Source organism: Macaca mulatta, chromosome 1 (genome assembly GCF_049350105.2).
Source record: "Macaca mulatta isolate MMU2019108-1 chromosome 1, T2T-MMU8v2.0, whole genome shotgun sequence".
In the NCBI taxonomy this organism is placed as follows: domain Eukaryota; kingdom Metazoa; phylum Chordata; class Mammalia; order Primates; family Cercopithecidae; genus Macaca; species Macaca mulatta.
In genome coordinates, this window is record NC_133406.1 from 137,291,082 (window position 1) to 137,317,925 (window position 26,844).

A 26,844-nucleotide genomic window follows, 5' to 3' on the forward strand; every position below is an offset into this window, starting at 1 on the left:
AGTTTTATGGTAGTGTTTTATCCAACTTTTGGCGTTTTCTGTAGTACTTGGTAAGTAGATATTGAATTAGAAGTACATTCAAGTAATATAAGACACTGCTAATTTTCTCAAAGCTGGTTTCTCAAGCTAGTTTTGGGATTCTGCGCAATATAAGGGCTGTGTGGGAAGCAGTTCTGTATGTGATTATATGGTTTCCCTCATTTTTTCCTTTGAATTATGGTTCAGATGCAATCTCTGATGCATTTTTCAATTACACTAAAATTCTAAGCATTTTGGCAACTTGCCTTTACCACCCAAAGTAGATGAGAAGGAATCATTAACTGTATGGGATGTTTGAAAAAATAATGGTGAGAGTCAATGCCTTGGCAAATTCAGAATTATAAGTAGACAGGAAGCATAGGTTTTCAATTAATCTTCTGATTATGGTAGTTACTTCTTAAGAATTTTATGCCATATTTAATATTTAATTTCAGCCTTGTTTCTGGATATGCAATCAAAAACTCTGCCAAGAGCCACCAGGCTTTTCCTGAAAGCTAGAATATCAAATGTGAGCAGAAGTTTTAGGGTCTAGGGGCTATTTTTGAAAATAGTATAGAATGTTGTTAAGCTATTTATTTTACACTGCACATACTAGGCTACTTATCTAAATGTATTTTTCTTTTATTTCTATTACATTTTCCTCATGTGTTTGATTTATAGAATAATGACTTTAAGACTCCTGAAACTGGAACTTATTTTTAGAAAAATTATAACTAGAAGTCTGCCACTTAAAGGTTTGTTTTCCTTTAATTGATTCCAAACACTGCAATAAAATATCTTACATTTGTATATACTTTACAGTTTATAAACCGCTTAAATCTATATTAGTTGTATTTAGAATTTTTGAGGAAATAGTATTCTTCATTTACAGGTGTTGTAGTAATAGTATTCTTCATTTACAGGTGTTGAAATAGTCTTTCAATGGCAAATTATTGGTCAGGAAATCTATTTATTGATCATTTATTGAGTACCCACTAAGAGAAGGCCTAGTCCAGGAATTGGGAAAATCTCTGACAACAAAACAGAAAAGTCCCTGCTCTCATGAAGTTTGTATTCCAGTGAATTTAATTGAACAAAATAGATTGACTGGTTAAGTAAGGAGCCGAGTCTATAAACTATACTTTTTATTGTCTTGTAGAGGTGCTATACCTTCCTGGCATGTGACACACATACTGGTTATTCAAATCCTTAAACTTACTGTTCAGTCATCCAGATATATATATTTCATATATATTATGTATTTGTATTTCTCATATATATATCTATATATAGAGATAGATATATAAATATACTTATATACATGATACCGATTTCTATTTTAGGTCTTCAAGTAGATGGTGTTTCCCCAACTTCTCATATTCTTTTTGAGTCGCTCTGAGTTCCCACAGAAAACAGAACTTTCCTTAGATGGCTTCAGAAGTTTGAGCAGAGAGGCTGGGGAATCTAGTAATTAGCATTACCTTCCTGAGGGCTAAAGGGGCAAGGGGCGGAAATACTGGTACAGCACTGAGTGAGGAGCTGGAGTTCTGTAGAAGTACTTTCTAGCAGTGTCAATAATGATAAGGGTCCCAGACTACTGTGACAAGCTAGGAAAGTAATGTCACATTTACTAGGGGGTAAATGATGCCAACCTTTTTCCCTTCCCAACTTCCAAACTCCTGGTGGTGGCTTCCATGGCCCGTTCTGGAAACCAACCTGCGGGAGAGTCTGGTGATGCAGACTTTAGGGGTCAGGTTCTTTCAGGCACGGAGTAAAAGACAGAAATGTTAGTAATAGGAATTGAGGTGCCAACAGAGGATAACAAGTATCCCTTTATTTAGAAGAAAAACTGACCACTTTCACATAAATTATGCCAGGAAATTCTAGATAAATCCTCTAATTTTCTCAGGTGAAAGTTATTTTAAATTTCTTGTATCTTCATAATTGGAATATAGCAGATAGTAAAGAAATATGTGTCTCATATGTTATGTATTTGTGTATAATAATCTCAATAACAAGCCTATAAGTATTGGAGAGGAGGTTTCTTTTCCTCCTATTCATAGTGTTGGCATGATACTTTGTCTCCGTAAATATTTATCGAATTAATGGATAGACGAATGACAGTAAACAGGCAAAGACAAATATTCTCATAGTAATCTGGCTGTTAAAATCCTTGTGCAAGTTAGAATTAAAAGTTATAGGAGAAATATAATTACTATCTTATCTATAATATTTCTTAGCTTATTAACTTGTAACACATACAAAAGAAAAACATTTTGTTTTGGGAAAAATATAGCTTTTCCTAAAATAACAAACCAATATTGTTATACAAAAATGTTGTATAACAGATTGTCTTTGCCTTCAATCAAAATAGTTTTTCCAAAATATACCCATTTCAGTAGGGAATTCTAGCTTTCAATTTTGAGTAAGCCATCCATCGTTTACTGTTCAACAAATATTACATGTTCAAAGTACATACTGACTATATTTTGTAGAGAAAAGAGGTTTTCACATTTGACACTAAAAAATAATTTTGTGTTTTCAGAATAAAAAAAGGTGTGCTAATTATATTATATATATATGCATACTTTAAAAGTCCTCTCAGAATTACATATTTTATGAAGTAGCCAAATTATATTTAAAGAAACTTCAGTTCTCTAAAGAATGAATGTATCATTCATTGTTATAGAGGATTGCAACAGAGCAAAAATAAGGGACTATTTTTAAAAGATCTGTTATTTCTGGGATAGTACCATTGTATATAAAATTAAAATAATAAATGTATAGAAATGCAACTACCAATTATTTCTTTTTATTCTCTGACAGGTATTTTCTCTAAGAGATTTAAAACAGGCAATGAAAAAAGGATGATGCTAAAAATTGATATGTAAAAAACTGATACCCAAATATCTGGTATTGTGTTGGAGGAATAAATATGTCAATTAAACTGTTAACTCTTTATGAAATATTGAAAATAGTCTATAATTTCTTTCATATTCCAAAAATAACAATTACTTTAAAATTAAGTCTAAAATTTACTGCCAAGTTAAAGACTATGAAATAAAATGTAAATGTCAAATTCTAATGTTAACTTTGTGAAACAGGTAATGAAAGTAATACCTAATGCAAAGGTCATATTTGACCTTTACAGTGATATTAATTATATGAACTTGTCCTTTGAATCTAAGTGTTAAAATACAGGTTAATCACTATGTGTCAATTCAAAATAAAACATAAAAATTAAAAAACATATTAAAAATAAATACTGATTAAGAATTTCTCATTAATAATTAGCATTCAAATTGAGATGTGCTATAAATGTAAAATATATATAATCTTTCAAAAACTTAGTAGGAATAATAATAGCTTTTATATTAATTACAAATTGAAATTATATGTTTTGAATATATTATGTAAAAATATATTATAAAAGTTAAAGAAAAATAAAAATATTACATACCTGTTTCCTTACATATGAATATTTTTTCTCAAGTTGATTTTTTATTTCTTTATTATTTATTTATTTATTATTATTATTATACTTTAAGTTCTAGGGTACATGTGCATAATGTGCAGGTTTGTTACATATGTATACTTGTGCCATGTTGGTGTGCTGCACCCATCAACTCGTCAGCACCCATCAACTCGTCATTTACATCAGGTATAACTCCTAATGCAGTCTCTCCCCCCTCCCCCCTCACCATGATAGGCCCCGATGTATGATGTTCCCCTTCCCGAGTCCAGGTGATCTCATTGTTCAGTTCCCACCTATGAGTGAGAACATGCGGTGTTTGGTTTTCTGTTCTTGCGATAGTTTGTAAAGCAGCCAATATTTCTACAGCATCTACTTAATACTGGACTCTGGATATAGTCAGTTATTATTTTTGTTGTAAATAAACAAATATCCATTTTGTATTTTTTCAATTGAAGTGATCTTTGCTCTGTTATAAAGACAGAACTTGAGAGGAATTAAAAAAACAACAACCACTTAGTATTAACTGTTTTGTATTAGTTTTTTAAGGCTGCCATAATAAATTGCCACAGACTCAGTGGCTTAAATAATAGAAACTTAGTTTTTTAAAGTTCTGGAGGCTACAAGTCCAAGATCCAGGTGTTGACAGAGTCGTTTTCTTCCATCTGAGGGTTCTTGCCTTGGCTTGGAAATGGTTGTCTTTTCCCTGTGTCTTTACATGGTCTTTCCTCTGTGTGTTTGTGTCTTAATCCTTTCTTAAAGGAGACCAGTCAGATTGAATCAGGACCATCCTAGTGGCTTTGTTTAACCTTAATTATATTCTTAAAGGCCCTGTCTCCAAATACAGTCACAATGTGAGGTGTTGGGAATTAGGATTTCAACATACAAATTTGAGGGGACACATTAACCCTTAGCACTCAGTCTGGGCAAGCTCATCCTGTTCTTGATTATCAATGAAAAAAATGGGTATAAGATTGCTACAGAAAGAAGTATGGACTGTCCGATCAAAGGGGAATTTTCTGCCGATTCTTACCGATTCTTGAAACTTGGTTTGGTTTCAATGATGCAATCTGACAGTCTTCAGGTTTAGGAGAGATACAGTTCAAAAATAAATGAAAGTTACTTTCTTAAATGAAACACTGAACTTACTCCATAAATGACCTTTAGTTATTATTCTACTACTTAGACTTAAGAGATTGACCCTCCAATTTTTTCCTTTTATTGTAGTTTCTTTTGAGTAAATGGCTTTGCCATCCTACCATTGCTTACTTGAGAAACTGTAGAATTGCTCTATGCTCTCTGTAACACTTTGCGCCATCTTTCCTTATCATTCTTGTCTCACTCCATCATCAGCACCCAGTCAGTTTCCAAATCTCACAGATATCTTTTTTACTAATATATCTACTGTCTATTCCATCTACTCCATTCCTACCATGGTGGACTTGGCTTCAATTCTCAACACTTTTATTGAAATAGACTTCTAATTGATTTCCAAACTGGCTGCTTTCAAATTATCCTCCGTTTTGCTGTCAAAGTGATTTTTTAAAAATACAACATTGGTCAACCTATTTCATTGATAAGAGTCCTCAAATGACACTCAAATAACATCTTTTGAGTTTCAGTTCACATACAAGCCTTTTCTTAAATTGGTTCCTAACTTAAAAACAAATCTACTCTTTACCCTCACTCCTTATCACCATATAAATCCTTCCCTCTAACTATGCTGCACTATATATACTTCTCTCTCTCTCTCTCTTTTTTTTTTTTTTTTTTTGAGAAAGAGTCTGGCTCTGTTGCCCAGGCTGAGTGCAGTGGCAGTGGCATGATCTTGGCTCACTGTAACCTCCACCTCCCAGATTCAAGCAATTTTCATGACTCGGCCTCCCAAGTAGCTAGGATTACAGGCATGCGCCACCATGCTTGGCTAATTTTTGTATTTTTTGGTGGAGAAAGGGTTTTACCATGTTGGTCAGGCTGGCTTTGAACTCCTGACCTCAGGTGATCCACCCACTTTGGCCTCCCAAAGTGCTAGTATTACTGGTGTGAGCCACTGCACCTGCCCTAAGTCTCTGAATTCATCAAACAGTTTCATCCCTCAGAAGTTTCGTTTAAGATGCTTTTTATGTTTAATGCTATTTTACCTCCATCCCCCTCATTAGGCTAACTCTCATTTGCTTGTAACAAATCATCAGTATTTTTCTAAGAGCCATTTCATAAAAATGTTCATTCTCACTGAGATACCTATATGTTGCAAGTTAATGGAGACAAGAATGAACTATAGGAAATGGAATCTAGATGATTTTATGGAATAAAATTATAGCTGTGTGATTTACTCTAGCATTGAGGGAGATTAAATATCTAATCCTAGATATTTCTGTAATTTAATAAGGTGTATAGTCAATTGTTAGAGTGTTATTTTCCAGATCTTACAAAAAATTGCTCTCTTAGAATAAAGAACTTTAAATGTTAATGTTAAAAGTTTAGATCTTGCAAGATTCAGAGTAGAATTGAAAGCCTTGTGGAATTGTACAGTCACCAGTTGTAAGATTAAAATTTAAGAGAGATGATTATTTTTCGGTTGTAATTGAGCACTGATTCAACATCTGCATTAACTATTTTAGTTATATCTAAATTTCTTCTGCCTTTGTTGTGATCCTATTAAGTTCCAAACACATAATCCATCTATGAGTCACATTATTCAATCAGATGGAGTTGAACAAGACAGCTTATCAGAGGCTGGTTTTTCATTGCTCATTCTCTAGAGGCAGCTGCTTTGCTGTGCAATTCAGTGGATGCTCAGATTGAGAACTAACATCAACCAGTCACTGGTTGGCTTCACATTAAGACAAGGAGTTCAATCTGAAAATTCAGAACCTTAACACTGACACATTGACATGTGATCTTAAGACATTAGACCAATATTATTTACCATACTTTTTCAATAAATTTGATTCTTTACACACACATACACACACAAAATCTAAATTTATCTTTACTTGTGTATTTTCTAGACCATTATGTAATTACATTCATAGCACAAAAAATTGAAACAGCTGTGCCTTATATAGACTTTATATTTAAGTCTATATAATATATAATAATATAATTAAATAATAAAATAAAATAATAGAATATTATAGAATAGAATAATTATTATATATAATTATATATATATTATTATTTATATTATATATATATTATAATTATATATTATAATATATATATAATATATTATAATTATATATTATAATATATAATTATATATAATATAATTATATAAATAGTAAATAAATATATATAATATATATAGTAAATATATATAATATAAATAGTAAATAAATAAATATAATTATATAAATAGTAAAATAATATATGAAAAAATATATTTTATAATTATATATAATTACATATATTATATATTATATAAAATATATTTTTTCATATATTATTTATATAATATATAATTATATATTATTATATTATATATTTTATTATATATTTAATATATTATATATTTTTATTATTTTATTATTCATATATTATATATAATTATATGTACATAATATATAATATATAATATATTATGTATATTATATAGACATATATAAAGTCTATATAAGGCATAGCTGTATATTATATACTTATATATAAAGTCTATATAAGGCATAGCTGTATATTATAATATATATTTTATATATATAAAATATATATATACACACACACACACAAACCAAAGTAAAAAAACTGAGCAAAAAATTGCATATGTGCATTGTTTGTTTGGTTTTAAAAGTATGCTATTACTTATATAGTTTGTATTGATAAAAATATAGTGAGATCATTTTGCAATGCATATGACATTCACAAGAACATCATCTGTATAGACAGTTTCTATTTAATTTTCTTACATTTTATTTGCTTTTGCTCTATACCTATACTGTCTATAGGCGAACACTATAGTATAAACCCAGTTCACACAGCTGGAGATCACCAAGTAATTGCATCAAATGTACCTTAATCTTGGTTTCATGGGTCATTAAAGGAGGAGGATGCCTTGTATGCTAAAGATGCTAGTTTTACTCAATAACTTTACCTTTTTTGGCTGTGAAAATTTTTATGGCACTATTGAATCTAAATATTTATAGTTCATTCAATCTGTCACAATGAGCTTTTTTACAGACTGTATTAAAACATGTCATATGATTAACATAAAACACTGTAAAATGCCTTCTGGGAAAAATAGTACTGTAAGCTTTTTATTGAATTTTTCCAGTTCCTTTCTAGTATATTTTATGACTATTAAACACTTGAAATAAGAATTTATAGTGGAAAAGTTGGCAGGATTCCATTTAGTGAAGTTAGGACTGTAAATAGAATAGCAAGTACTTAACGAAACCAGCATTATTTAAAAATATTTATTATTTCAAAGTACTATATACTTATATATGATGCATATATATTTATATTATATATAATATATATTTATATACATAAATATCATATATATGATAGCAACTTTTTTGTTTTTCAGCAATAAATTCACTTGATTCATTATAATTTATATATAATTAAGTATGGAATTCCAGAATTTCTATTCCTGGAGAGGACCTTAGGTATTATCTCTCAGTGCATTCATTTTACAAATGATAAATTAAGTGATGCACAATTCCAAGTAGTTAATGGCAAAGCTGGGAGAAAATTTAGGAAGCAGAGTTTCTAATTGAAACCCTCAGTGATTCCATTACTCAGTCATATACTCATGTACTCAATAGTGCCTCCTTATTTGTTTTAAATGTTAATAATTTTGTATTCAAATTTCTCTTTGTTATTTTTCATTTATTACAATTCAGGTATGGTTACTCAGTGTTCTGAATTATTCGGTTAGAATTTGAGAAATGCTATTGGTATGTGTTAAGAACTTGTATTTATTTGCTATGTGTCTATTTAGTAGGTATTAGACAATATTAGAGATGCTCCTACTTAAAAATAATTTACCAAAAAACTCAGAAACTAATTTTATTGATCAATTATTTATATTGTCTTATGACATGTAAAAATAAATATTTTCAAGTTAGAAATAGTAATAATATGATGATTTTAAATATGGTTGTCTAGATGAATATTTTCTACTTTTGCTTTATGTTATGCTTCACCGTAAATTAAAGAAGGCATTTCCTTATTTGGGTGTTACTTGGACATACTAGTATGTTACATGTACTTTTAAAGCACTATTTGAATGAGTGAATGAATTAATGATTAAATAAAATGACTAAAAACTTGCATAAATATAACACAATCTGAGTTATCAATGGAGATATTTTTGAAGTCAACAAAATTTATCATGAAGATGAATAAACAGTATTTCATTTATGTCAGCACAATTTTTATTAGTGGATGTGTGTTTCTGAGTCATTTTTGTGGTGTAATATTGCTCAGTTTGGTGATGAGACATTCTAGATGAAGATTATTTAGGTAGTTGGCAATAAGAATTTAAATGTCAAAATATGGATCAAAAGGGGATCAGGTTAAAACACTAAAAAGAAGATTTAAAATGAGATGTCCATAAGGAGCTTGGAAAAGCTCAGATGTTAATCTGATGATCTAGGAGACCTGTGTGCCTGTCCAGGTAAGACCTGAGGAGAAGGCCCTGCTATTTTCAATATGGTTGACTTTGAGGATCTACCTAGCAAAAAGTGAGAGCTAAGACAGTGTTGTAAACTGTATGAGTGTTGAAAGTGTTTACCAAGACACACAGAAAGGCTCTTGGGATACTAATTGTTTCCATTTGATTCCGAGATTTAAGGAAATCTCAGTCTAATCATTTACAGATCATTAACCTAACCAAACAGAGACCTCGTTGGCCACAAGCAGCAAAGACTACTGACTTACAGAATTACTTCAAGTAAATCACTACATGAACAAACAAGCACCAACAACTATAAAGAAAAATAACAGTAGGCCTGGTGGAAGGGGAGGATAGTATCTGATTTCAGGGTTGTTATTTAATATGTTCAACTTTCAACATAAAAGCTTTCAACATCATGAGATAGCCAAAAAAAAAAAAAAAAAAAAAAAGAAAGAAAGAAAGAAAAAGAAAATTGTGTGGCATACAAAGTAAAAAGCAAAGCAAAGCAAAGCAGTTAAGAGGATTTGCCCTTTGAGAAGCACAGACATTGGACTTCCCCAACAAAGACATTAAATGAACAATTATGGATACGTTAAAAAAATGAAAAAAAATCATAATAACTAACAGCAAGTATGATAATGTCTTACCAAATAGAAAGTAGCAATAAAGATATATACTATAAAAATACTAAATAGTAGTACTGTAGTTGAAAATTATAACATACAATGAAAAATTGACTAAGTTCAACAAAGAATTTGAGCTGACAAAATAATCGGTGTACTTGAAGATAAATCAGTTGATATCATCTACAATAAGAAGAAGGGAAGAAAAAAAATTCAAAAAAGTTGACAGAGCCTCTGAGACCTGCGGAACACCACCAAACATTCCAAAATAGGCATGATAGGAGTCCCAAAAAGAGTAAGGGCAGAAAACATATTTAACAAAGTAATGAATCTACACATTCAAGACTCTCGACAACTTCAAATCGGATAAACTTGTAAAATCTACATCTAGATACATCATAAACATCAAAAAGCAAAGACAGTGAGAGAAACTTCAAAATTGCAAGAGTGAAGTGACTGATAACATATAAAGGATTTTAATTTAGATTATTAACTGATTCCCTATCATATACTGTGGAGGTCATGAAGTAGTAGGGTAACATATTCACAGTTCTGGCGGCAAGGGGGAAAGACTTCAACGAAAAACTTTATAGCCAGCAAAACCGACTTTCAAAGGCAAAGGAAACAGTCAGGTGCAGTGTCTTGCTCTTATAGGCCCAGCTACTTAGGAGGCTGAAATAGGAAGATAGCTGGAGTCCAGGATTTCAGTAACAGCATTGGACAACATAATAAGGCACCATCTCTTAAAAAAAGGAAAATTAAGACATTCCCATATTTAAAAGAATATTCACTAACAAAGTTCCCTTTCAAGAAATGTAAAGAGTATCTTAGATTGAAATGGAAGATTACTGGACAATAACTCAAATAAAGAACACAAGTACAGTTATCTGGGAGAGGTAAATATAAAAGATCGTACTTCTTGTTTATAATACTTTTATTAGATTAAAAACAAAATTGCATAAAACAATAATTATAAAACTGTTTTGATAGGCTTATAGCATATAAAGATGTAATTTATACAACAATAATAGTTACAAGGCGGAAGGAGGGATTAGAGCTACATAAGATCACATTTTTGTGTAAGATTGACATGAAGTAAGTATTAATTTGAAAAATATTGTAATAAGTTAATTATAATTCTAAGAGTAACCACTGGCCGGGCGCGGTGGCTCAAGCCTCTAATCCCAGCACTTTGGGAGGCTGAGACGGGCGGATCACGAGGTCAGGAGATCAAGACCATCCTGGCTAACAGGGTGAAACCCCGTCTCTACTAAAAAATACAAAAAAAAAAAAAAAAAAAAACACCCAAAAAACTAGCCGGGCGAGTTGATGGGCGTCTGTAGTCCCAGCTACTCGGGAGGCTGAGACAGGAGAATGGTGTAAACCCGGGAGGCGGAGCTTGCAGTGAGCTGAGATCCGGCCACTGCACTCCAGCCTGGGCTACAGAGAGAGACTCCGTCTCAAAAAAAAAAAAAAAAAAAAAAAAAAAAAAAAAAAAAAAGAAGTAAAATTTTAAAATAGTAAATATCTATTCAACTCAAAAAAGGCAGTAATGGAAGAATAACGTAATATTAATACAAAGGCATAAAATGTAGAAAACAAATAACAAAATAATAAATGAAAACACCCCAAATTTCCAGAAACTGATTAATAAACAGTGGCATGACCATAAAAGGGAATATTACTTGAAAAGAGGAATGAAGTACTAATACATGGTACAACATGGATCAATCTTGAAGACATTATGATCAATGAAAGAAGCCAATTGAAAAAGGTCACATGTTGTATGGTTGAATTTATAGGAAATGCCCAATTTTTACCAGGGGCTGGGAAAAGGGAAGGATTGAAAGTGACTACCACTGGTTGCAGGGTATCTTTTAGGTGTCATGAAATTTTTCTGCAATTAGTACTGATGGTTGGACAATGCTGTGACTGTACTAAACCCACTGTATTGTAAATTTTGAAAGAATGGATTTTATATGTGAATTAATTAAATCCATCATAATTGATTTTATATTTGAATAGTGTGAAAAGCTCAATAAATATGTTATTTTTAAAAAAGAGAAATGTAAGCATAGAAATATAAATTTTTGAACCTTAAAACTAAATCCTAATTCTAAGGGTGAGAATGAACACAGTTTTTGACAGAAGAAAGAATGATACAAATAGAAATAAGTACCACACCACAGGTAGTAACCACAGTATTAAATAAAAAATTGCTGCTAGGATTGAATAACCTAATTCTAATTAAATAACTTATACTTAATTCTAATTAAATAACTAATTAACTTATTCTTTTCTTGGCACTTCTCACACTATTTGGTTATATCTTTTCAAGTTATTAATTTTATTCCACCTTATACTATAGTTTTAAATATTGTTAACCACTGGTTTGCACTCTCCGAAGAGCAAAGATTACATCAAATATGTGTTTCTACACCCACAGGTTCAATATTTTGTGTATAATACTTTCTCAATAAATATTTGTTAATAAATAAATATTGTGGTATAAATGTAGAATGAATTATTCCACATTCTTTAATTTTTAAAGATTTTTATAATTTAATTTCCATATTTTTATCAAGTCCTAAATAATCCCTGTTGGTAAGATGCAGAGAAAGCTGGAATGACTTTTAAATTATTAAATATGGAGTCAGGAGTTTTATGCATCAGATTTATGTGCTCAAACTTACAGAGACTTGAATGCTCAAGTTAAATGGCTATCAGCCCAGATATTCCTCTAGGTCTGAGTGTAATTCTGAATTAATATGGTCATGACACACAGATTTATATTAAACTAGTTTCATGATGAAATAAGGTCCAGGTGGAAGTAGTCACATTATGTCAAGAGAAGAATATTTGGATTTTTTCTCTTGCTTGCAGTTTCCAAAAGCTCTTGAAATTAAAACTCTTTAGGTAATTCTGTTATTAAGTATTACTAATGTTTTGATTTTATTGAAATCACACAGATTTTTTGATAGGCGATGTTTAATGTATCCTTAAGAACTCCTTTATTTTTCCTTAATATAAATGCATCAAACTCATGCTCTTTTTATTTTTAATTTGGGTTTCTCCGGTGTCTTCATTTCTCATTCATCTTTGTAGGTAGGGATTCCTTTTGATACTGATTTTTCTAAGATAACATAATAGTTAGATCTATATATTTACTCTAAAAATTTCATATAAATTTCCTAACAATAGCTTATTGAGCTTTTTACTTAGTATTAGAATTTTGTTACTGTTTTTATATATACACAGTTTTTAAAATGTGTTGACTTTTAAAATTAGCCTTTTGCCCACATTATATTTGTCCTCTACCATGCAGTATAAACTACCAATGAAGTAAAATTGAGTTTTAACAAAGGAATGAATGTAGTACAGATTTCCTGAGCCAGAAGATAACATAGAATAACAGTCCAATATTTACAGCTAATTTGTAAAATAGGTGTTTCAATCCTGTAAGACTCTTCCTAACATTGAAATATAAGTCATTTTTCTTCTTCAAATATGTAAAAATAAACCACACATTGTCTTGAGTCCTCACTCTGGTATATGTGTACTTTAATATGCTGACTGCATCTGTATCTGTGTGTTTTTATTTATTATTATTTTTTTTTCAGGGGGACATCCAGCAGTTTTTGATCACAGGTGACCCCAAGGCAGCATATGACTACTGTGAGCATTATAGTCCAGACTGTGACTCTTCAGCACCCAAGGCTGCTCAGGCTCAGGAACCTCAGATAGATGAGGTGAGGAGCACAAGACCAGAGAAGGTCTCTGTATTTCAGTGATACGGACATAGCAGTGCAGTGTGCAGTTTTTGAACTTACACTTATTTATTCCATTTTAGTTAAATTATGCTTTGTATTTTAATAGTGTTGCAATATTTCCAGGAAAAAAAGTGACTTGAATATATTTGGTACTTGTTTTCTTGCTGTTTAAGCATTTTATTACATAAATTTATTAGAAATAGTGGTGCTTCACTTGTATACTGTGTATATGCACATACTCCATTTTGGAGGGGGTGAGAAGAAAATAATTTCTAAGAGTGATATTTCGACCATTAGCATTTAAATAATTAACACAGCTTCAAGATAGAGTGACATATTTTCTGGTGTACATGCATCTCCCTAGACCTTTGGCAATTCATGCAAATGAGAAAGTGACGTTAGAACTACCTTAAAGTTTTCAGGCTGTGTTCAATAATTAGAGAGTTTTTTAAAAAAAACATTTCTCATAGGAAAATTTAAAAGCATGTGAAATGAAAGGAATTTAAGCCTCAGTTGAGAGCAAAACTGTATTTTTGGATTTTTTTTTCCTCAAGACTTAGTGTTAAAAAGGAAGTAGAAATTTAGAAACATCAAAATTGTTCTAAAAATGAATCAGATAGAAAGTACTTTCCTTTTAAATGTACTCGTAGGTGCCACCATTTGAGTTTTACTGTTTATAATGAGTCAAAATCTTTTATCTTATTGTTAGTTCTGCATGTGAATTAAGGTTGGATTTTACACTTTAAATGCTAGAAATATGTTTTTGACACTACTTTGCTTTTTAACGTTTAATAGTGAATTCTGTTGCAGTGATCTTTTCCATGACTTAATATTAGTTTTTGTTTAAAAAACAGGGTAAAATTTGAAGAAACCAACAGGAAGGCAAATATGAGAGTGTAAAGATAAATTACTGGGATATTTTATTTACCTGCTTCACAGTTCTCAATTACTTCATTCTTTTTATTCTCTCATGATTCACTAAATATATTTTCCATGAATTCTGAAGTGATAGATAAAATAATTATCAGATTTTGTGTTTTTATATCTAAGAGGTTATGTGCTGACTTAAAATTTATAGCATTTACTGTACATTTTCAAGGTTGATGAGATCTGTTTTGCTCCTTTATAAAGAAAGATAAGGCATATTATTCTTTTTAGCAACAGATATGGCTCTGATTTTTGGAAGAAGGGAGGTTTGCAATCTTAATATATCACTTTGAGGTGTTTTGTTCCCATGTCGTAATGCTATTATGTCAGGTAAGCTGTTATTTTATCAAGGTAATTTGTATCCATCTTCTTAAGTTCATTTAAAAATGAACTTGCCTTTTACCATGTTAGTTGTTGACATGTATATTTAACATTTTGTTGAGATGTCAAACTTAGTTTTACTAGAAGCATTTGATGAGAAAAACAGCACATTATAGCACAAACTGCATCACAATCTGGTTGGGTAATGCAATCATAGATTGCATTTTTACCTCTTTAAAAACTGAGTAAGTCATAATGAAAAAGTTTTTTATTTAAGGAAGAATTAGCTTTCACTTTTTTCTCTAACTCTAAATTATGTTGATCCTTCAACAATAAGATAAACATCTATACCAGTATCAAAAACTAATCAATCAAATTAGTAAGTAGTCCTTACAGAAATTTTAAACTATATCCATTAATATGTCATTATATGATAAAATGCATATTAATAATCTTCAGAGTTTCTATCTATATAAATTAATAATGCAATGTTTGTCGTCAATACGTAAAGAACATAAAGTGCAATATGGAGCATCAGTCATACATGTTGTACTTTATATTACTTAATTGTTCACTAATAAACTTCTGGTATTGCATGTTTATTATTCTAATTTGGATTAATAAATATGTCAATTTCTTTTATAGATCAACCCATATGCTTTTTCAGCTTATAATTTTGTCTACTTAGTATCCTCAAATAACATATCCTAATCCATTCTTAAGATTCACATTGTTATATGCTTGACACAACTTTACAACCATCACTATGGAGTAAGAGATGTATAATGTAGGCAGATTTTAATTTAATCATAATATCATCACATTTTAATTCTATTTGAAACGACACAATGCCATTTAAATAGGTGACAAGCTAATATTAAAATTATAATGAATTTGGGATTTTCTGATCAAGTGAAATTATCTTCCTGTCTTATAAAAAATTAGATGTTAAATCTACAGGATTCCTTTTGATATTCTTTCTTAAAAAAGGATGAAAACAGAAAATGAAGTGACAATCTTTTATAAAGGAATTTAGAAAACAATTAGCTTTCCAAAATGTGTTATCTTTTCACTTAATATGTATCATACATTATATTTCTCATCATATGCACAGGTTTTTACTGATGTCACCAGTTTTCTCACAAATTAAGTAAGAACAGACATGACATTTCTGGAAGATTATTTTTCCTCACCTACTCTAATTTCTGTTAGAATACCGACAAAGTTGAAATTATTCCATCACTGCATGTCTTTTTGCATATATTTGTCTGATTGATTGTAACTAGTTATTTCCTCTCTACTTGTCTCAAGCCATCTTTAGAATTCCATAGTGAGGAGAGAGATTTATCTCCAAAAATATGTTATGAGGCTTTATGTAGTTATATATATATATATTGCAATATACACTCAGCAATGTCCTGAGTATATTCATGACCACCACATGGAGGAAGCTGTGCAGATAAAGGAGAACCAGGAGTGAATAAGCTCTAAAAGAAAGATGTGCTGGCTGGGCGCAGTGGCTCATGCTTGTAATCCCAGCAATTTGGGAGGCGGGTCACCTGCGGTCAGGAGTTCAGTGGCAGCCTGGCCAACTTAGTGAAACGCTCTCTCTAATAAAAATGTTTACACGATTAGTCGGGCATGGTGGCAGGTGCCTGTAATCCCAGCTACCCGGGAGGCTGAGTGAGGAAGGAGAATCGCTTGAACCCGGGAGGCGGAGGTTGCAGTGAACTGAGATCGTGCCACTTGCACTCCAGCCTGGGCGACAGAGCGAGACTCCATCTCAAAAACAAAACAAAATAAAACAAAAAACAAACAAACAAACAAAACCCAGAAAGATGTGCTTTAGTGTCTAGGGCAGTTAACATGTTATTTCCTCCATTATTTCATAACCAGTCTGGTTAGTCAACATTTGGAGAGTTTAAATAAAGAACAGAATTATGAAAGTTAGAAGATAATTTGTCCTATAAGAGAAAAACATGATATAAAATTAATTGACTACTTTGGTACAGTTCTATATATGTATATATATCTTTGAATAGCAGATTTCAATTAAAATGCATTTAAGTTGTCCAGGTTTAAAATTGGCACTTTATGCATTTACTTATGGTTTTTGTAATTCATAACTCCTCTATAAGCTACTAGAGCTTATTATTAGAAGGCACTGTGATCACTATTTTCTAAAACATTTGTGGTCAACAGTTATTTTGTTGGAAGATTAAAAGGCAATGGTTAAAATGCGAAGAGAGATCCCATTGAGACATAAATGGAATTGTATCAAATACATTACTTAAGGAATTATGTATAGATTGTCCCTGGAAAATATATATTATTTTATGTATTATTATGTGTGTTATTATATTATATTTATTATTATATATGTTTATTATTATATGTATTATTGTATTATTATGTATGTTTGCCCCTAGGCAATTATATATAAATTGCCTCTGGCATGCATATACATACATACATATATATATACACACATAATTTTTTTAGAGTTTTAACTTGTTTAGTTTACTACTTAATTTTTATGCTACATATGATTTAGTGTATTTAGTTATTTTGATTAAAATCTAAATTTAACTTATGTTTAATAATATCTATATTCTCAATTGAAAATTAAAATTTTTATAAAGATATTGAGCTTTGGATTTGAGCACATTATTTTGCTCATTATTTAATATGTATGATTTTCTTTTAACTCTCTCTATTAGGAAACGTATCTCTCCTTAATTAAAATATTTTAATAAGAAGAAATTAATATAAAATACTATTTCCAATGTGAATTTATTATGTTTTTTAAGATATCTAAGTGTTATGCCTTTTTTCGATAGAAAAAAAGGCAGCAATTTTAAATATTAAAATTATGCATTAATTATAAGCATATCTAATTTTGAATCCTTAATGTCTCACAAGGATTTTGTACTCTGTTTGATCTTAAGAAAGTCTAAAGGAAATTAGGAATTTCTTAATACATTTTAGATTTTATTTTCCCATTGGTTACAGTATTTCAAATAGAGTATATACTTATTTCATATTCTTTGTATTCCCCTTCCCTCCTCCCCTCTTTCCCATCTCTCAATAGATATGAAAATCCTTTCATACTTAGGGAGACTACTCTCAACATTTTTATTTTTAGACATGTAGCTTAATGAAAAATTCCCATTGAAATTACTGTAGAGCTCTTATAGAGAAACATTGCATAGCAATTTTTCAAATCAAAATTAATATTTGACATCTATGTTCAAGTACATAATTACTGTGTTTCAATTAACATTCCATAATTAAGAACTTGAATTATTATTCCACATTTTTTGTTTTCTTGTGATACTAATCACCATTCTGCTCATAGGAAATGTGCTTTGTCACTCCTATGTTATTATACTCTGTATAAGACAGTATAATACTTCTATGTAATGCAAAAATAACTCATCAATAACATTAATTTCTTGTCTCTTAACATTTACACTATGTAAAAGTTAAGATGGTTCTCACTTTGTGAATAGTATTTTGCCACTAACACAATTGCCTGATATTTTTTCCTTTGCAATGTAGTATGAACCAGAGGATATAATCGAATATGACTATGAGTATGGGGAAGCAGAGTATAAAGAGGCTGAAAGTGTAACAGAGGGACCCACTGTAACTGAGGAGACAATAGCACAGACGGAGGTAAAAACAAAGCAGTGCCTGTGTATCTGGTGTCCTGCTGTTCGTCATCCTGTGGTTCCTTATGTTGACTGTTCCTCAAACTTACCATAAACCTTTCATTCATCTTATTTCTCTGAACCAATAACTGTGATTTTTATTTGACAGTAGCCGTTTTGAAGAATGATGTCCATTTCACTTTTGCTTAGCCTTCCTTTCATCTATGCTCTATATTTTCCTCCTTGTTTATTTATGTTTTCCATTCCATCTTTCACCACATTTTACAGAAAAAGAAATCCAATTTCAAAAAGAAGACGAGGACAGTGGCTACTAACTCAAAGGAAAAGTCCAAAAAGTTTACACCCCCCAAATCTGAAAAATTTTCATCCAAGAAGAAGAAAAGTTATCAAGCATCAGCAAAAGCCAAACTAGGGGTAAAGGTAGCAAAGAAAAAGCAATCAAGATCTATCCTAGATAAGCTGGAAGATCTCTGATCATGAGTCATAGTCTTAACCCAACTAGATAAATACTCACTTGGCTAATACTATAACCCAATTAAATCATGATTTCCATACATTTGGGATTACCTTACATGTTTACTAATTCTCTTCTGAATTTACCATTAGGCAAATATCGTTGATGATTTTCAAGAATACAACTATGGAACAATGGAAAGTTACCAGACAGAAGCTCCTAGGCGTGTTTCTGGGACAAATGAGGTAATACACATAGACAATATTAAATCACAGTCCCACTTTTTAAATGTGTAATTTATTTTGATATACTTCACTCTGGAAGAATCTATAATTTCTCAAACATCTGATGTTTTAATTCTTTTACTAAAGTAAGAGAAACAATAGCAATGGTTCACTATTACTAAAAGCAGTTCATCTGAAATCAATGTCAATTCAGGTTTTGCATGACTCTTTGCTTCATGCAGATGCTAAATTGATCAAACTGAATTGGCTGCTATTATTTTCTTAATTGCTCCTGGAATTGAGCAAGCTTTTCAACATGTTGTGACTAAGGGTATTCACAACATGTTTCTTCTGTAAGAAGAATCCTCTAAAGTGAAAATTGTATCATCAAAGGATACAATTAGAATTTTACTCCATCTGATGAATAATCATGCATTTTATGACAGTGAGCATTTTGAGAAAATGTAGTCTTAGTGGACTTAAATAACTACATTTTCAAATGTTAAGAATGTAATATTAATTCTTATAAAACTAATATATCTTAATCTTTCCATTATTTTCTATGAAAATATTTAAGTACATGTAAGTAAAAATTAATCATCCTGAATTTCATATTGTACATGCATTCTGATCATGAAGAATACAACATACAATTCAGTTTAACTTTGTTAAATATCTGGTATACATTTTGGTTTAATTTTATCAGAAAATGAATATAAGAAATGTAATTTAGTTATAAGAAAATTTATGTAAAATATCTCACAATGAGGCAAATAGATTCAATAGGCCTTTATATGAAAACACAAAATTGAGAATAATAAATATTTAGAATGAGAATGCATTTTAAGTTTCTTTAACCTCAAATTAATAATTTTCAAAAAAAAATGAGTATTTTGATTCAAGATGTTTATTTACCTAACCAAATTCATCCAGCATTTTAGTGCTGAGCTATGATTATAACAATATTCTCACCCTAGATATATGCAGTCTCTGTAGACAGCATATACTCCTTATCTAAGAATCCAAAAAATTATGGTTATTGAGCATTTAATTTTAGTGAAAAATTACTAATCATTTATCTACATATTTTAATTCACAAGGTTGTGTAATACTATTATCGAATATTACTCTATCATCTAGATTTACTATGCAATAGAAAATCAGTTACTTAAAAATGAAATTTACAAATTGGCAAGATAAGCCTAAGCAATACAACAAGATCCTATCTTTACAAATAAATCAATCAATTCATTAGCTGAGCATGGTGGTGCATGCCTGTAGTCCCAGCTACACGGGAGGCTGAGGCAGGAGGATCATGTAAGCCCAGGAGTCTCAGGCTGCAGAGCGGTATGACTGTACCACTCGATTGCAGCCTGGGTGACAAAGTGAGACCCCATCTCAAAAAAATAAAAAGTAACAAGATAAATTATTTAATTTGAGCCTCATCATGGACATAATAAAACCAAATATTCACATGTTAAGTCAGATTCAGGTTTATTCTACTAGTAAGGAATTGAGAGAAAAAATGTATCAGTTTTTATCTATGTCTCTGGGGAAGTATTATTGACATAATTCTCACTTTTAAGAATTAATATTTATTCCTTACTCTTCTTGAGAATTGTACAGTGATATTTTATATTTCGTTGTCTTAAATGTTGATAGCTATCATTTATTTGATTTGATTTAAAGAACTCTTTGGTGTCATGCTACTTCCTTACATAAGAAATGCTCTGCATAATCATTGTAATGACACATCTCTATTTATACTGATACTGGTATATTGTTATTTTTTTTATGGGATGAGACTCAAACTTACATGGCTTATCCTTGTAGCAAATTTATTTCATGATGATGTTCTGTAAGATTTAAAAATTAGGCAAAGCTGCCAGGTGTGGTGGCTCACGCCTCTAATCTCAACACTTTGGGAGGCCAAGGCGGGTGGATCACCTGAGGTCGGGAGTTCGAGACCAGACTAATCAATATGGAGAAAACCCGTCTCTACTAAATATACAAAATTACCCAGGCATGGTGGCGCATGCCTGTAATCCTAGCTACTCTGGAGGCTTAGGCAGGAGAGTGTCTTGAACGCAGGAGGTGGAGGTTGCCGTAAGCCGAGATTATACCATTGGACTCCAGCTAGGCAATAAGAGCAAAACTCCATCTCAAAAAAAAAAAAAAAAAAAGAAAAGAAAGAAAAAAAAATTTAACAAAGATTTAACTCCATACAATTTTTTATTGTTCAAATCTTAAACTATGAAGTTAATATGAAATTGACTAACATGTTTTTTCCAATGCAACAAGCAAATACACATGTTAATTCCATGTGAATATTTGCAGTTTATTGGAGAAAGTGCTTTGAAAGCAATATCTCTTTGTACATAGCAATGTACAAATGTATTTCTTTCAATGATACTTGAAAGACTACTTTCCAGGTGTTTAGAGTTGCTTGAGTAGTAACAAAATCTCATCCCATCACATGCCATCAAACTGTAATTTAAATGCTTACCTTGCTTTACTAACAATAAACTTCATGTTCCTCAATTCCTTGCAATTTAAATTAATAGCCAAATCCAGTTGAAGAAATATTTACTGAAGAATATCTAACGGGAGAGGATTATGATTCCCAGAGGAAAAATTCTGAGGATACACTATATGAAAACAAAGAAATAGACGACAGGGACTCTGATCTTCTGGTAGATGGAGATTTAGGCGAATATGATTTTTATGAATATAAAGAATATGAAGATAAACCAACAAGGCCCCCTAATGAAGAATTTGGTCCAGGTGTACCAGCAGAAACTGATATTACAGAAACAAGCGTAAGTTGATACTATGCTCTGTGTCATTGTATGTCTTATTTATGGGATATTTTTATGTCCATGTCCATCTTAATGTCTTTTCAGGTTTAAAATGCAGGTTGAGCTTTTATGTAAATTATGAATGCCTATTACCACTAGGACACCTTCTTAGATTCTTTCACATGGGAATCTCCAGCAATTGTATTGTTGGCCACACTTTTGGAGTCATTATTTGAAAGTAAAATCTCGAATAGAATTGCATCAGAAATTTTGTCATTGATAAGATTAAAACATAGTTGTTTTTATTCTGAGTAGCAAGTCTGATTTTTAGACTGTTTCATCAAATTTAATTTGATGTCATTCCTTGATGCCTGGGAATAATCACTGACATCTGTAGATGTCTTTATAAAACATGTTAATAAGAGGCAATTGTTCAATCTCATTTTAAGATTCAGTATTAATGCTTCTTATGCCTATCTTTTAAGTTTTGCCCTACTTAAGCCTTCAATAGGTCTTCATACTTAAAAATATATTTTAATAGGTTATTTTAAATGTGTTTACTTTACTAAATTGTCTTTTTAAAAACTGAAATGGCACGGTGGCTCGTGCCTGTAATCTCTGCACTTTGGGAGGCCGAGGTGGGCGGATCACGAGGTCAGGAGATCCAGACCATCCTGGCTAACACGGTGAAACCTCGTTTCTACTAAAAATACAAAAAATTAGCCACGCGTGGTGGCGGGCATCTGCAGTCCCAGCTACTCGGGAGGCTGAGGCAGGAGAATGGCGTGAACCCGGGAGGCAGGGCTTGAAGTGAGCCGAGATCGCGCCACTGCACTCCAGCCTGGGCGACAGAGTGAGACTCCGTCTCCAAAAAAGAAAGAAAGAAAAAAAAAAAAAAAAGGAAGAAGAAGAAGAAAAGAAATAAAGAAAAGAAATGACCTTACAGACATTCAGGCTGTTTTGAATATTTCATTCAACAGATAAATGGCCATGGTGCATATGGAGAGAAAGGACAGAAAGGAGAACCAGCAGTGGTTGAGCCTGTAAGTAGGGGTGTGAATGCACTTTAAAGGTTGGTAAAATTGCTTAGGAGCCACTATTATGTTAAATTATTATGTATATTCATGTATTAACAAGATTACCAATGATAATCTTGATGTCCAGATGTTTGCAATTCACCACAAATAAGTAAGTTAGTAAGGTCTTGTCTAGACAGGAGAATTTCAATAAAACAAAACATAGAGCTGCAGAATTTCAGAATTTGAAAGTAGCTGAAATTTATCTTGTCTAATTCTCTCATTGTAAAGCTAAAGAACCAGAGATCTAAAGGACTTAAGTAATTTTCTTGAGGTTTCAAATGTTTGATCAATCAGATATAATAGGACTTTCAGCTTTCCTGCTTTCCAAGTCAATGATATTTTTATCTAATCTCTATGACTTCACATTATTTGAAATATATGACACACTTATTTGTTACATATCCAAATTGTGTCATGATATTATAAAATTTGTTTACTTCCTTTTCATCTACAGAACAATCTCTAATTCATTCCAAATTACTTTTTTAAAATTTGTATAAATATTTTTATTAATAATAATATTGCTAAGGAATAAATTCTTACTTGGAAGGAGTTTTACCATTGTTTCCTGCTAATAAATAACTCGGAAAAACTAATGTATTAGAACTGAAGGTAGAACAACATAAAAATCATTTCAGAAACTGTAAGGACATAAAAGTTCCAAAAAATAATAATAAAAGAAAGAGAAATGATAAAGAATAAAAAGACTCAGTTTTAAGGACCTTGTTGGCCATCTACTCATTACTCCAAAATCATGCAACATGCTCACAAAAACGTTGAAAATATTTCTTTCAGAATGAATCTGTCCTTATTATAAACATTTTTAACCCCCTTTTTAAATAACATTACAGCTTTTCAGTAGTCCAAAGATGGAGTGGAATGATAAATGTTTTAGAACTGAGTTCTTATTCTGAATAGCTCTTTATTCCTTTGCTTATATCATATTTATCCATTTTCCTTTTTCTTGGAATTTTCTGTAATTTTCCTGAATTAAACTGCTTATTTTCCATTCATTCATTTACACAGCATATATTTACTAAGTTTCTGTTTTGTGCCAGGTATTATTCTGTGGGCTACAAACAAACAAAAAACAAAAACAAAACCTTGGTAGAGTGTTTTGTCTGTACTCTTCTTGGAAGCACTTAGTATATTCTCTTTTGTAATATTATTCATCTAAATATTCATTTCCACTCCACTTAATTCACACATTCTCTGAGGACACAGGCTATATCTTCTATCATTTTGAATTTCTTTCCTTCCCTGTGCAAAAACGTTTGTAATTAATTTAAATGGTATGAATAGATAATTCACTATTTAATATGCAATGATATAGTGTTCTCTTATATTCATGTAATTAAGAGGTGGGGGGTTATATTTCCCTAGTGGAGATGTTCTCTTTTCTTATTACAGGGCATGCTTGTCGAAGGACCACCAGGACCAGCAGGACCTGCAGTATGTAAATGTTTTAAGAGTATTTTTGTCTATTTAAAGTAATCATATATAAGATTTCTATTAATTACTGAATGAGAACATTTTAGACTAATTAGAATGTTGAACTATAGAGAAAAACATTTGTTCAGAGGAGCTGGTGCCTTTGAACTGCCTTCTGATTTGTCTATCCAAGTAATACTCTTTAAATTTTGTTTTAAATAATTTTGTTGCTTAAATGATCTGCATCTTCTCAACTCACTTTCATCTTTCTACTGAAATATATAAAAGTAGAGTCATCCTTATTTTCATTGCAGAGGTATAATTATATCTCAACAAATGAAATTACGACTTCTAGGTAGAATGTAGCTGCCTTATCTATACCTTTGTGTGGAGTAATTATCAGATTCCATTGTGGTTTCCTGATAAGGCTGTTGTTGCTCAATGTGTTTATTCTCGGGTGATTGCACTGATAAGACCCTGTAATAAATCCTCTGTCTTTTGTGGAATTAAACTCTTGTCATCTGAAATAATATATGATACTGATGCATTTAAATATGTTTACCCATAAAAGGAAACATATAATTGCCTCTAACCTAAAAGATTTCTACATGTTCAACTTGGCTATCAAATTTTTGAGTTCTAATTTTATGAGTGTTCCGTTTCTTCAGTTAGAACTGGGACCAAATATGACCTTAGAGACTTTACATTGGCATATTCTTCTTTCCTGTTTTTCCTTGGAATGTTTGCCTCCACTCTGAGAGCAGCTGAACTAGCTACAAATTGGTTTCTATATGTTGTCTTTTCACAGGCAGATAAATAGGGCAACTGTTTAGAAGACTAGTGTATATTTATAAAATATAAATGAACTCTTCGACAGGACTAGGGTGAATTCGTCTGAATCTTAATGAGATTAGGAATCTGATTCAGATACGTTTTGTTTCTCTATAGGGTATTATGGGTCCTCCAGGTCTACAAGGCCCCACTGGACCCCCTGGTGACCCGGGCGATAGGGTAAGTGAATGGACATGACATCTCATTACAAATGCATGTCATACAGACAAAAATAATTAAAATGTATTCTACAAGCTTAACATGTTATTCTTCCTGTGTGTGGGTGGGGTAAAGGCAGCATGAATTCAGTGCTGCACAACATTTTAGTTAACTTTTTAAAAATTATTTTAAAGTGAGGATAAAAAATGTGCATTTATCTATGGCATAATTAATATCAAACTTTTATTTTCAGCCAATATCCCTGATGATATGAACTCATGACATTAGGGATTCTGGTATTCAAATTTGAATTCCAGACATATTTTTCCAGGTATTCCCATTTATATTTAGTTGGATGCTGATAGAATGAGTTAATAAATCTAAATTCCACTTTGAAGATCAAATGCTGGGTTACATGCTGAACTATCTCATTTGTGTTAAGTCTCTTCAAACTCTTCTCATACAATACCCTTCCCTTTTTTCCCTGCATCCTTGAGTAGCCAATAACTGTACTTTTTTTTTCTTTTGTTCTTTAGAGGATCAGAGATGCAAATAATTTATACTTTTCATATAATTACAATTTAAAGAATGTAAAAACTTTTTAATTTAAATGTAATGGAGGAAGATTTTTAAATATTTCAGAAATTCTGGCCTGAGTGACAGCTATTTAAGGTCAGAGGACATAAGAAGTATATTGTGCAAAGATTATGAAACATTTTATTTAAAATAAAGTTCACAAGGTTAGTTCTTACATGCTCTGCTTACTTAATTTGATATATCCAGTTTCTTGGAGATATTTATTTGTAATAGTCATTTTAGTTAATATTTTTAAATCCCACCATGTTTTCATGAGACATTTTTGGATTCTGTAATTTACTGGCCTTAAACTCTATATCAGGTGATAAATTCATCTCTTTACACTGTGCCTTATGAATACAAACATATAAATGATCGAAAAATGTAGGAAATATTTTAGTAAATAGGAAGTTATACAATTCAAGCTAGATTTGTTAGGATTTGAAACAATTATTTCTTTATAGAAGCCATTATTTGAACTTACTTTAATACTTCCTTGAAGCCTGTAGAGAATCTATTGAAATAATATCCTAAATAAAATATAATTTTGCCCATATAGAATCAATGTTAACAGTTTTCTAAGAGTTAAGTTTTTGTAAGAAATTCACATGTGAAATGGGCTGCTGCTTTTTTTTTTATATTGGATGAACACTTTGAGTTACAGCATTTTGTATCCAGTTATTTATTAATTTTTGAATTTGCTTGCTTCCCTGCCAAATATGATAGGGTTACGTAGAAGTGTCTCCTTATATTGAAAGCTTATGGACATATACCTTGTATCTATTTGTCACATACTTAAGAACAGATGTATATATTACATATTTAATATTTTCTATATTCACATCCATATCTTAGATTTCTAGA

General features: G+C 31.1%; 1 protein-coding gene across 2 annotated transcripts in view; it reads left to right on the forward strand.

Annotated features, from left to right (window-relative positions):
* Positions 1 to 26,844, forward strand: part of COL11A1 (collagen type XI alpha 1 chain) — a 218,638-nt gene that overhangs the window by 58,871 nt on the left and 132,923 nt on the right. The window contains exons 5-11 of one of the 2 annotated variants that reach the window (XM_015146016.3): positions 13,357 to 13,485; positions 18,316 to 18,432; positions 19,035 to 19,127; positions 21,671 to 21,925; positions 22,885 to 22,947; positions 24,394 to 24,435; positions 25,363 to 25,425. In XM_015146016.3, the coding sequence (XP_015001502.1) occupies positions 13,357 to 13,485; positions 18,316 to 18,432; positions 19,035 to 19,127; positions 21,671 to 21,925; positions 22,885 to 22,947; positions 24,394 to 24,435; positions 25,363 to 25,425 (762 nt within the window). Of the gene's footprint in view, positions 1 to 13,356; positions 13,486 to 18,315; positions 18,433 to 18,695; positions 18,849 to 19,034; positions 19,128 to 21,670; positions 21,926 to 22,884; positions 22,948 to 24,393; positions 24,436 to 25,362; positions 25,426 to 26,844 lie in introns of both variants that reach the window. The other variant, XM_077987597.1, reaches the window with a different exon arrangement.